The 12932-nt window shown below is 50.2% G+C and overlaps 2 protein-coding genes across 6 annotated transcripts in view; one reads left to right on the top strand and one right to left on the bottom strand.

The window, feature by feature from the left end:
• LIMK2 (LIM domain kinase 2) overlaps positions 1-12932 on the bottom strand; it is a 78957-nt gene that overhangs the window by 6208 nt on the left and 59817 nt on the right. For 2 of the 4 annotated variants that reach the window (XR_006730672.1, XR_006730671.1), the window contains exon 19: positions 1141-2071. The gene's annotated coding sequence lies outside the window, so the exon portion shown is untranslated. Of the gene's footprint in view, positions 1-614; positions 2072-4497; positions 4535-12932 lie in introns of those variants that run through there. The other 2 variants (XR_006730670.1, XR_006730673.1) reach the window with 2 other exon arrangements.
• Positions 1148-12885, top strand: PIK3IP1 (phosphoinositide-3-kinase interacting protein 1). Of its 2 annotated transcripts, XM_045534507.1 has the most exons (6): positions 1148-1582; positions 2525-2641; positions 2730-2849; positions 3720-3920; positions 4019-4097; positions 11198-12885. In XM_045534507.1, the coding sequence occupies exons 1-6, from the start codon at positions 1513-1515 to the stop codon at positions 11400-11402; spliced, it is 792 nt and encodes a 263-aa protein (XP_045390463.1). In that variant the 5' UTR covers positions 1148-1512; the 3' UTR covers positions 11403-12885. The 2 variants fall into 2 exon arrangements, with proteins under 2 accessions (XP_045390463.1, XP_045390464.1); XM_045534508.1 differs by lacking the exon at positions 2730-2849.

Here is a 12932-nt window from a genome sequence, read left to right as displayed (position 1 = left end):
ATATCTAGCATGTACTAGGTTATCAAAAATATTTATAAAAATAAAATAAAAACATTCCTATTATGTTAGAATTATTAAATTCTAAAAATGTGGCATATTTGTGTATGTGTGTATATGTGAGTAAATTTATAGACTCTGTGGTGTATGTAATTCCCAGTGTAGACCAAGTCAGCAGTCAGAAGATGAAAAGTTTGTATGGGGAGATAAGAGAATGATTGCAAAAACAAAGCAATATATCTTATTAAATGAACTGAAGGGATCAAACACTATCAGCAAACTGCTTTAAAGAGTGAACTAAATGTACCTCTCTGTTCTTTCCATCTCTGATATCTGACTGCAGTGAATTCAAATTCACTTCAGATTAGTTGTATTTACTAGCTTTCTTCCCTGATAAAGCTTTTAAAATTTGTTAAGTTGTTTTCTTTTTCCTCCCTAAATTACTGCCTGCAGGATTGAAAGAGTCTCCCATTTCTATTTTGAGATTTGCCTGAGTCACAAGGTAGTATTGGCGAATCACTGTGCTCTATCTCTCAGTTTACTGAGGCTGCCTGGGAACTTGAATTGTCAGCCAAACAGGAAGGGCCCTTCTGCCTAACTCCAAAAGGCCTAAGTCATATGGATGTGGTGAGATTTAATGATGGAAATAAATCACAGCAAATGGATTTCCCTCAGGGTGGGGGGAAAAAGCAAACATTTTACTTAACTTCCTCTATACAAATTCAGGGCTGGTAGAAAGGGCAGACTATTACAATATAGCTGAGGAAATTTTCCAATGTTTGAATAAAAGTATTTTCAACTAAAGATACCCCTTCTGTATTCCTACTGTATATGAATGACACCCCAAACCTCAAATATAAGAAATGTAACTGAACTGACCCCGGGAAAGTTAGTTTTTTTTTTGTTTTTTTTTTTAAAAGCATCAGTGTTCACAAACATGTATAACCCCAAAGGCCCTTTTTCTCTTTCAAGGATGGGTATAAAGTGTCACTTCCACCCAGATACTCTTATTTGTGCCCCCTATGTGGTCCTGAATTCCTCCTGGTTGTGCAGCTAGCTGCTTCTCCCTTAACTGTTCTGTGCCTTAGCACTTATAATTTCCCCCACCATGCCTCTTGACAAAATTATTCTTTCTCTACTCACATAAACGAAAATAGAAGAGATGAAAAGCCCTCGGGATGCAGCTGTGCAGGTGTCAAACTAAATCCGCTGCTAAGAACGACCTGAACCTCTCTGCTTCTCTTCACTTGGCTGAGTTCCTCTCTTGGCTCAGGGTTAGTGATCTTGCATGGCATAGGAGGCTTAGGACCCAGGGGGCGCCTTTCAGCTGAAAAACACCTCTCGCTGCAGCAAGCTAGCTGGGAAGCTCCCAGTTCTAAAGAGAGGCTGTTTACCAGAAGAGCATAACAAGGGCAGGTCTGACTGCGAAGCTGGGGCTGGGAGGCAGAGCCGCCGCCAAGGGGACCCTGGTTGGACACTGGTTGTTCGATCGCCTGCAGGAGGAAGGAGGCGAGGATGCTGTTGGCCTGGGTACAAACACTGCTCTTCAGCAACATGCTTCTAGCAGAAGCCTATGGATCTGGAGGTGAGATTACGATCTTTCCTTTCTGCAGCAACTTAATGAAGCAGAATAGTTAAGCCCCCTATTTCCCAAACATGACCAGGATGACAGGAGACAAAGCTCTTAGCTGGTTTTTTGGTCCTTTAAAAGCCTTTTTCTCCCCTCCTTTCCTTGCCAGGGGCTTGCAGCTCCATCTTTGCCATTAAGAACAAAGGCAAGAAGCCACTTTCTCTTTCCCTTTTCTTGCTCTTGAGTGGACAGAACTTGAGGGTTCATCTTCTCTACTTCCCAAATCTTGTTCTTTTCAAGACCTTGGCGCCCAGGCCCTCCTTCCCCGGCCTCCTCCTGTGGCTCTCCTGCTGAGGGTAGTGGGAGTTTGCAGTCACATCCAGGGAGCGGGGAGGCAGGTTCCTCCTTTTGAGGCTCTCTTGAATCTTTTGCCCGACTGAATCAAGGCTTTTGTAGAATTCTCTTGGGGGTGTTGCCTGTTAAACCGACAGAAGGTAGCTGTATCTGCGGAGGAGGGAACACCACAGTTTATATAACATGGGCATTACAACACAGGGATAAATTTCAGGTCTGGCCACCCACTGACCCCAAACTTCCAACATCTCCACAAAAGGACCCTAAGCCAGGCCTCGGTCCCTCCAACTCTCCCTCCAATGTGCCCACAAGTTCAACAGTAACAACCCTCTACACTTCTACAGCGCTTTCCGGCTTTCAAGAAAAACAGCTAACGCTCCGGGCGCTGACTGAGGGCCAGGCACTGGCTAGAGGCTTTACGGGCACTTTCTTTTCCTTCTCTTTCGGGCCTCACAACATCGGGGGTAGGTGGGTGGGGGTGTTTCCACGCGGGGCAGGGAAGCCCAACAGGGCCCAGGGTCCTCCAGCCTGGCAGGGGCACGGCGGCGGTGGGCTCGGCTCCCCTGCCCGCCACTCAGTGTCGGAGGCTCCTCTCCTTCACAGGCTGCTTCTGGGACAACGGCCACCTGTACCGGGCGGACCAGCCCTCGCCTGCGCCGGGCCTCCGCTGCCTCAACTGGCCGGACGCGCCGAGCGGCCCGGCGTCGGCCCCCGAGTCGGGTGAGTGTCCGCCGGGAACAGCGGCGGGGCTGGAGGGCGGCGGCCGCGGTCCCGGCGCCGGCCCATGGCCCCCTCTCTCCCCTCTCAGGCGCCGGCAACCACAACTATTGCCGAAACCCCGACCGGGACCCGCGCGGGCCCTGGTGCTACGTCAGTAGCGAGGATGGCGTCCCCGAGAAGCGGCCTTGCGAGGACCTGCGCTGCCCAGGTACCGGCCCGGGACCCCGGGAACCCCGCGGCCAGGGGCTGACTGGGAGCGGCCGCTCCACCCGCTGCGCACGTGCGGCCGCGCGACGCGGGCCGGCCCCGCCCCGCCCCCACGCCGTCCGATTGGCCAGGGCTGTCTCCAGGCCGCGGGGCCCAAAGCCCATTGGCCGCCGCGGCCGCGCGGAGTGAGCTCATCCTCGGCGAGCGCTTGTAAACAACTGTGGTGGGCGAGGCGGGATCGCTCCGCCGCGCGCCCCAGGCGTGGCTCTTGTTGAGCTCCTCAGCGTTTATTGACCCTTTTGGGGAGCGTCTGCGCTGTGCTGGACACACTGCGCACAGCTACCCCGGGAAGCAGCTCTTTGGAGGATCTGAGCCTCAGAAAAGTTCAGCAGTTTACCAGAGGCAGTGGTAGGGTCCAGATTGGAGTCCAAGTTTCGTAGACTCCAGAGCGCAGGCTTGTTCCCGAGGTCGCCAGACAGTTCTGGCTTCAAGGGGATAATCAGGGTAAAGCACGTCACACAGAGATTGGCGCAAAGCGTGCACTCAGTAAACGTGAGCTGCGCAGAGCAGCCACGGACTGTCTCCTGGCGTGGAGGTGGGGGACCCCCTGGAGAAGATGGCAACCAGCTAGCAAGGATTTGAAGAGATGAAGAGGTGGGAGGCAGGGGAGATGCCCTTTCCTACGGCCTTCCCCTCATATTTGCCTTGTCCCAGCGATGGTGCAGACCTCTCAGGCCGGATCTTGCCCCTCAGGTAGGGTTTGATGTCTAAGATGACCCGCCTCTGCCTCCCCTACTGGTGGGGCCAGGGCCAGCTGTGGAATTCACTCAGGGCAGTCTCTTACGAGAGCTGTTTTCCACTTCACCTCTAGAGACCACTTCCCAGGCCCCGCCAGCCTCCACAGTAGAAACTGAGGAGGGACCTGAAGTGCCAGGTGAAGATGAGGTGCAGGTGTTCGCCCCAGCCAACGCCCTGCCCGCCCGGAGTGAGGCGGCAGCTGTGCAGCCAGTGATTGGGATCAGCCAGCGGGTACGGATGAATGCCAAGGAGAAAAAGGACCTGGGAACTCTGGGTATGATGGCTTCACCCCCGCCCTTGTTGGGATTCAAGAGACCGTTTGCTGATTGTCTGGGGTGTGGCTAATGGGACCTTGTGTCCTGTCCTTGGCAGGCTATGTGCTGGGCATTACCATGATGGTGATCATCATTGCCATCGGAGCTGGCATCATCTTGGGCTACACCTACAAGAGGTCAGTAGCTTCTCTTCTGGGCCCTCTTGAGAGGAGGGGAGGAAGGTACACAAAGTCAAATCAAACTTTGTGGCCTTCTTACCCCAAAGGAAGCAAGGTGTTGAAAGAAGGAAAATCAACGCACGTAGTGAAGACTTGGTTCTATTCTTTACCAGGTGACCTTGGACAAACCCTTTGCTTTGTTGCCTTTACTCCTCACCCAAAAACCTGTGAGGTAGGGGTTCTTGTTCCCCATTTTACAGATGAGGAAGCCTCTGTCAGTGGTGAAGTGACTTGCCCGAGGTCACACTGCCTGGGAATGGCAGAATCTGGATTCATACTCGGCTCTTTTGATACCAGATTCATTGCTGTGTAATCCAACGCCCCTGGCATGGAAGGGAGCGGCACTGCAGAAATCAGGCTGGACGGTCATTGTAGGAACTGGGAGACAGTTATTTCTGTGGGTTATAACATGTTGCTATTAGAAAAGGTTCACAGCCACTGTTTTGGCAGTTGGGGCTTAAATTTCTTGAGCTGTGAGCAGTGGGATCTCCTCTGATAGGAAGAAGAAAGTGAGTTGGAGCACAGAAAGTCTGTTTGCCACTCCTCACTATGTGTGAGAAAGCCAAAGAGGCTACCTGTGAAACTCAAGAGAGAGGACCGGGGGCTGGGACAGCGGGAGGAGGAATGTTTATTTTGAAATGTCCCATGAGATGTCATGTGGAGAAGATTCTCAAAGTCAGTGATGGGTGCATGATGATAAGCCAGAGTCCCATTCGTTTTTACAGCACTGGCTGACTCTGGAAAATTACTTGCCATTCTTGGACAAAATCAGAGGATTCGACTTCTAGCCCTGAGTGTCTGTGATATTTCTCCTCTGCACTCTAAGAAGTCTTCCTGTAAGGGAAGTGACACAGTGGCCTACATTTTCCAGGAGTAAGGGCCATGTTTGAGCCCACAGCCCCAGCGGATCCACCAGCATTGTATAGTATAAACCTCGAGTGTCCTCAGAGGTATTTCAGTCAACCTCCTCATTACAGATGAAAAAGGGGAAGTGTTGCATAATAATAATGGCAGTAGCGAATGTTTACCGTATGCCAGACACTGCTTCAAGTACTTTGCATGCTTTAACTCAATTCTCACAATCACCCTTATGAGGTAAATGCTGCTATTATCTCCAGTTTACAGATGAGGAAACTGAGGCAAGAGAGGATATGTTCCTTGCCTGAGGTTACACACCCAGCATTTGGTGGAGAGAAGTCCTAGCCTTGCCACTAACTAGCCATCTTTGTGACTTAGGGAAAGTTCCTTCTATTTCCTACTCCAGAGCATTGCTGTGGTGCTAAGGCATGTGACTGCTTAGCTCAGAGTGTGGCATACAGTAAGTGGTCAGTAATGAGAGCTGTTTTTCTTTTCTATAAAATGTGGGTATTGGACTAGTGCTCCCCAAGCTCCATTCCTTCTCTGATCTTCTGTGATTCAGGAAGCAGAGCTCCAGAGAGGGAGAATATTGACCTGAGAGGGCCTTCTGACTCCCAGTCTGCAATGGTTGCCCTCAGCGGGATGGTTGACACAGCAGGTCTAGGAACACCTGCTTATTCATTGCAAAGAGATGATGAGGTAGTGGCCCTAGCCTTACAATTCATACTTAGACCCAAACCATGTTGGCTAAGTATAGCCCTTGAAATATTTCCTTTCCTCAGCCACTAGACAGCATTTGGCTCTCCTCCAATCCTGTGACAGTTTCCAGGCCTTCCAGGTGCTTGAACTGACTAAATGTTCTTAATTCTGAGCTCAGTTCTGGAGCCCAGTGGAAGCCAAGTCTTTTTCTTGTACGTTTCTTCCTTTAGGCTGTCATGGGACTGCCCTGAGACCTAGAATTTACTTTCCTGTAAACTTAGGGCAAGGCACCAGTCACCAGACACCCCGTCACTAACCACCGGACCACCCCTTTCCTCGGCAAACTGCTCTGAGAACAGACTGTACAACAGGAAACCACATGTGAGCTACAGACAAGTTCTCAGCTCACAGTTCTCCCTCAAGTCAGAGAACTGTATCCAGGAAAGAGCTGTAGGTTGAGTGCAGGTTTAGGTGTCCTCTGAACCTTGAATATATCCCCTCTCCACACCCACCCACCCAAGATTATCATAAGTATTAAATGTAAACAGAAACAGTAGAATGCCAATCAGGTAATAATCACAATAGCACAGTAGCATAATAGCAGCCAGCATTCATTTTGGGCTTTCTATTTTTTTTTTTTTTTGGAGACAGAATCTTGCTCTGTTGCCTGGGCCAGGGTGCCATGGGGTAAGCCCAGCTCACAGCAACCTCAAACTCCTAGGCTCAAGTGATCCTCTTGTCTCAACCTCCCAAGTAGCTGGGACTACAGGCGCATGCCACCATGTCCAGCTAATTTTTTCTATTTTTAGTAGAAATGGGGTCTCGCTCTTGCTCAGAGCTCAGACTGGTCTTACACTCCTGAGCTCAAGAGATATTCCTGCCGTGGCCTCCCAGAGTGCTAGGAATACAGGTGTGAGCCACTGCGCCTGGCCCTATTTTGTGCTTTTTTAATAAGTAAGGCCCTACTGGGTACTCTTTCTTGATAATTTTGCCTAATTCTCATTACCACACGAGGAGCATTTTACAGTGAGGAGCTGAGACCTGGAAGAGTTAAGTACTATGTCCAAGCTACACAGCTGGTAGGGTATGTCTAAGGATTATTAGTATCTCCAGTAAGTGCAGTGAGACCCAGTAGCCTCACGTAAATTTGCTTTGAATTGCAGAAGGCAGTAGGAAAAATATAAACTTAAAAAAAAATGGGTGGGTTTAAAGTCAAAAGAACCAAGATCAAGTTCTGGAATTGCCACCAATTCTGGATGTGACACTGGACAAGTTATTTACCTTCTCTGGGCCTCAGTTTCTTCATCTGTAAATAGTGTAGGGGCAGGAGGTTAGATATGATGATCTCCCAGCTCTAATATTCCTAAAAAGATAATATTGCCTGGTGGTAGCTACAGGCAGTACTGGGTTAAAATCCCAGCTCTGCTGTTTGCTTGAACAAATGACGTAACTTCTCTGCATGTGCTTTCCCATCTCTGAAACAAAGATCTTAAACCACATAGGGAGGCTGGGCATGGTGGCTCACGCCTGTGATCCTAGCACTTTGGGAGGCCGAGGTGGGAGGATCGCTTGAGCTCAGGCATTCAAGACCAGCCTGAGCAAGAACGAGACCCCATCTCTACAAAAAATAGAAAAAATTAGCCGGGCATGGTGGCGCATGCCTGTAGTCCCAGCTACTCGGGAGGCTGAGGCAGGAGGATCACTTGAGCCCAGGAGTTTGAGGTTGCTGTGAGCTATGATGATGCCACCGCAACTCTAGCCCCAGCAACAGAGCGAGACTCTGTCTCAAAAAAAAAAAAAAAAACATGTATGTTGTTGGGAGGATGAAATCAGACAATGTAGTGTGTAATTTGGGCATACAAGTGGTGTTTATAAACTGTAGCTGCCTTGGGGAACTTTTCCTGAGCAGCAGTGTGGCACAGTACTACTTGAGACTGGGAAAATGGCAGTGGCTCAGTAATCGTTGAAGAAACCTGTGTTGCCCGAAGGAGAGGCCAGTGGTGCTTCCATCACCCTGAGAGAGGAAGTTAGAGGGCAGTTGGCAGTTCCAGCCACACCTGCTCTCTGGCCAGCCCAGCTCCTGACCCTCTTCCTGCCCTGGAGCAGTCAGGGTAATTACTTTAAACCTTGAACTCTGCCCAAGGCCACCAGGCTTGGCTGTCTCCTGGCTGGGAAGGGTGGGCATGCACCAGGCTTCCTCTTAGGGGAGGAACGGCAGCAAGAGGGGACGGGTGGTGGCTCAGCCTGGCTGGGGCTTTGTCCTGGTAGTCCAGGCCAAGAGGTTCGAATGGCCTGTCTGTGACTGGGCAGCTCCCTGTCCCTGCTCCAAGTGTAGTTGTCTGCACTAGCTCTGGAAGGAGCTCTTACTTTCTGATAAAAAGGGGAGGGAAAAACTTTAAGTCAACACCACCCCACCCCCTTAGGAGAGGAGCTGAGTCAGTGAATAAGCCTTTTGTTCTTTCTTGGCTGGCAGACAACAGCCCAGCTAACCCTCCTTCGCCTCCCCCACCCCAAAGCCGGGAGAGGGAGCTGAGCTTCCTGATGGTCAGTGCAGCGGGCCTGTGGTGGCCTCTTTCAGGTCTCTGGAGGGAGCTGGGTGCAGCCACTGCACCTCCAGGACTCACAGGCACCATTAGCAGCAGGCATGTGGGACGGGGTGTGCTTCCAGGCTTCTAAATGGATGAGACTAATCCGGACTAGTCCCAGCATCTGCTTCCTTTACCCTTGGCTGCTCTTCCAGCCCTGCTCTGCCCCATTAATACACATTGATTTGTTTCCCCTGAAGACTTGTGTATGATGCAACCTGACCATTACAGCAGCTCAGCCGGCCACAGCCAGATGCCGGGTAAAGAAGGTAGCTGTGGAAGGCAGGCTCTGGAGTCAGACTCCAAAGCCTTAGTTTCTTCATCTATAAAATGGGGATAACATTATCTTGAAAGGTTGGAAATTCAAAGATGGTGCATAACATCCAGTAAGTGCACAGGTAGCTGTTTTCATCCTGGATGATGGGAAGGCCATTTCCTGGTACCTTAGTAGGTACTCAGGAAGTGCGAATTCCAGGCTTTCTCTCTTCTTCCAGCTCCTTAGGTTTTGCAGTTCAGGCCTTGGAGAAAGATACTTGCATTCTCTCTTTCTTTTGCAAATTCCCTTTTGGTCTTCCACTGGCTTGGGGGCTCCCTTAATTAAACCAAGACCTTCCAGATTTCTCCCTACATGGACAACCTTAAAGAATCTGGCTTTTCATTTTATTACAGAGGTAGGTATTTGCTTCTATGTGATGGCAGCAGTAACTGATCAACGTTGCCCAAGGGTAGTGAATCTCAGGACGTGAGTGGGGAGCACTTGGTCCAGATGACCTTCTCCCCATGAATAGCGTCCTTCCATTTCCCCTCTGAGTGCTCTGGGGGTTTTTCTGCTGTGGGAGTTGGTGGTGTCCAGTATAGAAGCTAATGAGGATGGAGCAGGAGCCTCAGGCTTGCATCTAAACAAACTTGGTCACCCAGGGTGACTCAGGAGGATGAGCTCACAAATTTGCCTCCTGTGACCTTGTAGTGAGAAATAGGGAATCAGAACATATGTCATGTGAGGGATTTTATAGAATGTCAAGGGCCTTGGAGATTATCAAGTCCAACTCCTCACGATAAAATTAAGGGCCAGAGAGGAGGGGAATGCTGAGGTCACATAAACAATGCTTGACTTGGCTGGTGAGCCAGGACAGTTTCCTTGGGAAACCAAATTAAGATAACGTTGCTTGGTGAGTGAAGTCATATTCAGGGCAAATCATAATAACCTCTTAGGACTTTTTATAGCAGTTTCACTGTTTCAAAGTGCTTTCACATGCATTATGTTGAGGCAGATACTATCCCCATTTCACAGATGAGGAAGTCAAAGTGCAGAGAGGCTGTTTTGCCAACTGTCACACAGCTATGGCTGAGCTGGTACGAACACAAGTGAAGGGAACTGGATGATTTAAAGACAGTTCTAAGGCACCAGTGCAAACTTTTCCTCCTCTAACAACCCCCCAACCCCTGTATTTGCCCAGTATTCTTCACCAGGCTCTGGAAGCTTCTGTCATTGCACTGAACATCATGATAGATGTATAATCCATCTTATCTTAGCCCTGTGCCTGAGGAGATCTGAAGTAGGTCCCTGTGTTGTTTCATCTACCAGCTGCTCATTTCAATGCTCCTTCTGGGAAGGTTTCCTCTGACAGCTGAGCCCACGGCCAGTTGCTGGCTTTGGAGGATGCTAACCTGGGTCCTGGGTACAGGTTCTGGTGTGGAGTGTGCTGGGCACTCACCAAGCCCTCTGGTCAGCACTGGGGTGGCCCAGTTCACTGGGAAGGACACTGTATGTGTGGACAGAACACTTGGGTTTGAGTCCCTGACTTACCATTTTTTGTCAGAACTCTGAGCATTAGCCAGAGTCCAACAGACTTGGGTTTGAGTCCACTGCATCCTTAGAGAATTCCTTAACTTTGCTGGGCCATTTCTTCATCTATAAAATGAGTAGGACCTAAGCTGGCTGCAGTGGCTCACACTTGCAATCCCAGCACTTTGGGAGGCTGAAGTGGGAGGATCGGTTGAGGCTAGGAATTTGAGACCAGCCTGGGCAACATAGCAAGACCCTGTCTCTAAAAAAAAATTAGGTAGGCATGGTGGTACATGTCTGTAGTTCCAGCTACTCAGGAGGCTTAGACAGGAAGGATCACTTGAGCCTAGGAGTCTGAGGTTGCAGTGAGCTATGATGATGCCACTGCATTCTGGCCAGGGCAACAGAGGGAGACCTTGTTTCAAAATAAAACAAAGAGTAAGACCTAATTCTTAGGGCTGTGCTGAGGATGACGTGATGTCCTTCTCATGGAGTGAGCGCTCCATGTGAGTAAAACAGAGGTACACCATGGCCTGATTGGGTCCCTGAGCACCATAACTCAAAGGTCTGTGAAAATTAAGAGGTCTGATGATCATTGTCTAATTGTTTCCCATTGAACTGCCTCATAGTCCTTTTTGCCCCCTGCATGGGTTAGGGCTGGTCCGTTTTCAGCCTGGGGTCACACATTCTAGGACTTCAGGATAAGAAGGCTGTCTCAGAACAGGATGGTCAGGTCAGTTTTCTGGACTTTATGGGTTGGGACCGAAGCTTGGATAGTTCTGAGTCTCCTGGAGCCCTGGGCTAAAAGAACAAAACTGTGACTTGCTTTAAGATTCTCTGTCCCCTGCTTATTTCCATTGAGCCCCACCTGCAGTGTGTGAGGTCCATACTGCTGTTGCCCCCAATTCACAGATGGGGAAGCAGAGACCAGAGCTATAGGAGCTCCTGTTGAGTTTAAAGCAGCGTGGTAGAATGGGTATCTAGTATCTTGCACCTGAGTTCGAGTCCTAGCTCACTGATTTGCTGTGGCCATGGTGAGCTGCTGCTCCTGTCTGGGCCTCAGGGATGCTATTTAATGAGCAAAGTCATGCAGTAGGCATAGCCTGAATGTTTCCGTTTTTTCCTGCCAGGGGGAAGGATTTGAAAGAGCAGCATGAGCAGAAAGTATGTGAGAGGGAGATGCAGCGGATCACCCTGCCATTGTCGGCCTTCTCGAACCCCAGCTGTGAGATTGTGGATGAGAAGACTGTCGTGGTCCATGCCAGCCAGACTCCAGTCGACCCTCAGGAGGGCAACATCCCCCTTATGGACCAGGCCGGCACTCCCGGGGCCTGAGCCCCGCCGGTGGGCAGGAGCCCATGCAGACACTGGTGCAGGACAGCCCACCCTCCGACAGCTGGGAGGATCTACACTTTGTGTTGTGGTTAAAACCCTACCCCGACTTTTTTTTTTCCTTGGTGAATCCTAATAACTGAGAGAAGCAGGTGGCGCTGTGGGCTAAGGGCAAGGCTGGGTAGGCTCCTAACAATGCTCTTCCATCCCCTGGAGCAGGATTTTGCTGGTGGATGGAGACAGCAGCAGCTCCCCCTGTGGTGCTGCTGGCAAGGGCTTCCAAACGTTGCCCGTTTCCTTGGAGCTGAATCAGGGACAGACCGGGAGCTCCCCAGGCTCCTCTGCGCTGTACTATCTAAGATGGCCTCAGTCTCCGTGGTGGGCTTGAATGGCGTACACTGTTATTCATAGTTAAGGTCAAGCAGGTCAAGTGGCAGCATTGAAAAAATATATTTAGTTTTAAAAAGTATTTGGGACGGAACTCCCTACTGACCTCTGAGAACCAGAAATGAGTTTGTACAGAAGTCAGAACTGTGGGCTGAGAATGAGATCTAGGCTGTGGGCCGCTGGGTGTGCTCCAGCTTGCTGGCAGCGATGTGCCTTGATAACCGTGGGCCAGGCCTGGGCCCAGGGACTCTTCCTGTTTCGTAAGGAAAGGAAGGGAAGAATTGCACTGAACATTCCACTTAGGAAGAGGATAGAGAAGGATCCGCTCTAGCTTTAGTTCCCAGGGGCAGAGGTGGACCTGAGGTTCATTCTGCACGGGTCAGACAGCAGTCAGCTAACCCATGGGAATTACGCTGTGGGGCCTGTGAGCTGCTTCTGGGAGGGTAACCTGGAAACTAAGCTCAGAGGCAAGGTAATAAAAGCACTTCAGGGCTTATCCCTGCAGTGGGCCCGAGGTGGCAGGTGGTCCTGTGGCCTCCAGGCCAGCACCTTCCTGTAAGAATGAGGCTAGGGTTATAACCTTAACTTGCAAAACAATAACCACAGAACCATTGGAAAGGACCTTACGGTTCTTTAAGCCTTTTGGACATAGGCCCATAGAGGGAAAAGTGACTTGCCCAAGGTCACAGAGCAAGCTACTGGCATGGCCAAGAGGAGAGCCCGGCTTCCTGACTGAGCGCATTTCTCCACTGCACTGTGCTGGAGGCTCAGCAGGGCCTCCAAGCCCTGATGCCACACTCAGGCCTTGGCAGCACTCCCGAGCCACAGAGCTTCCTTCCCGGGGCCCTTCCACTGCCTGACGTGGAGAGGGGGTTAGTGGAGCCCATTCCCTTCAGCAGGCTGTTCCCTGGAGTCATTTGCTGTGGGGGCCTACACCTCAGGCGGTCCCTTGGTGATGCTAGAGAAGAGAACATTACTGGTTTCTACTTTTCTATAAAAGCATTTCTCTGTATACGTGTTTTATATACCTCATTCTGACACCTGCATATAAAGTGTGGGAAATTGCTCTGTATTTGACTTATTAAAAAAAAAAAAGACCCATGTTGCTAGGTTTTTGTGGGGTGATACTCCCACATAAGTTGGGAA

Source organism: Lemur catta, chromosome 21 (genome assembly GCF_020740605.2).
Source record: "Lemur catta isolate mLemCat1 chromosome 21, mLemCat1.pri, whole genome shotgun sequence".
Lineage (NCBI taxonomy): Eukaryota > Metazoa > Chordata > Mammalia > Primates > Lemuridae > Lemur > Lemur catta.
The sequence above is the reverse complement of the archived record's forward strand: the minus strand, read 5'-3'. Positions and strand labels throughout refer to the sequence as shown.

Coding starts and splice junctions, on each gene's coding strand:
- PIK3IP1 (XM_045534507.1), top strand. CDS start 1,513: ATGCTGTTGGCCTGGGTACAAACACTGCTCTTCAGCAACATGCTTCTA. Junction 2,850..3,719: donor CGAGGACCTGCGCTGCCCAG/GTACCGGCCCGG, acceptor CTTCACCTCTAG/AGACCACTTCCCAGGCCCCG. Junction 3,921..4,018: donor AAAGGACCTGGGAACTCTGG/GTATGATGGCTT, acceptor TGTCCTTGGCAG/GCTATGTGCTGGGCATTACC.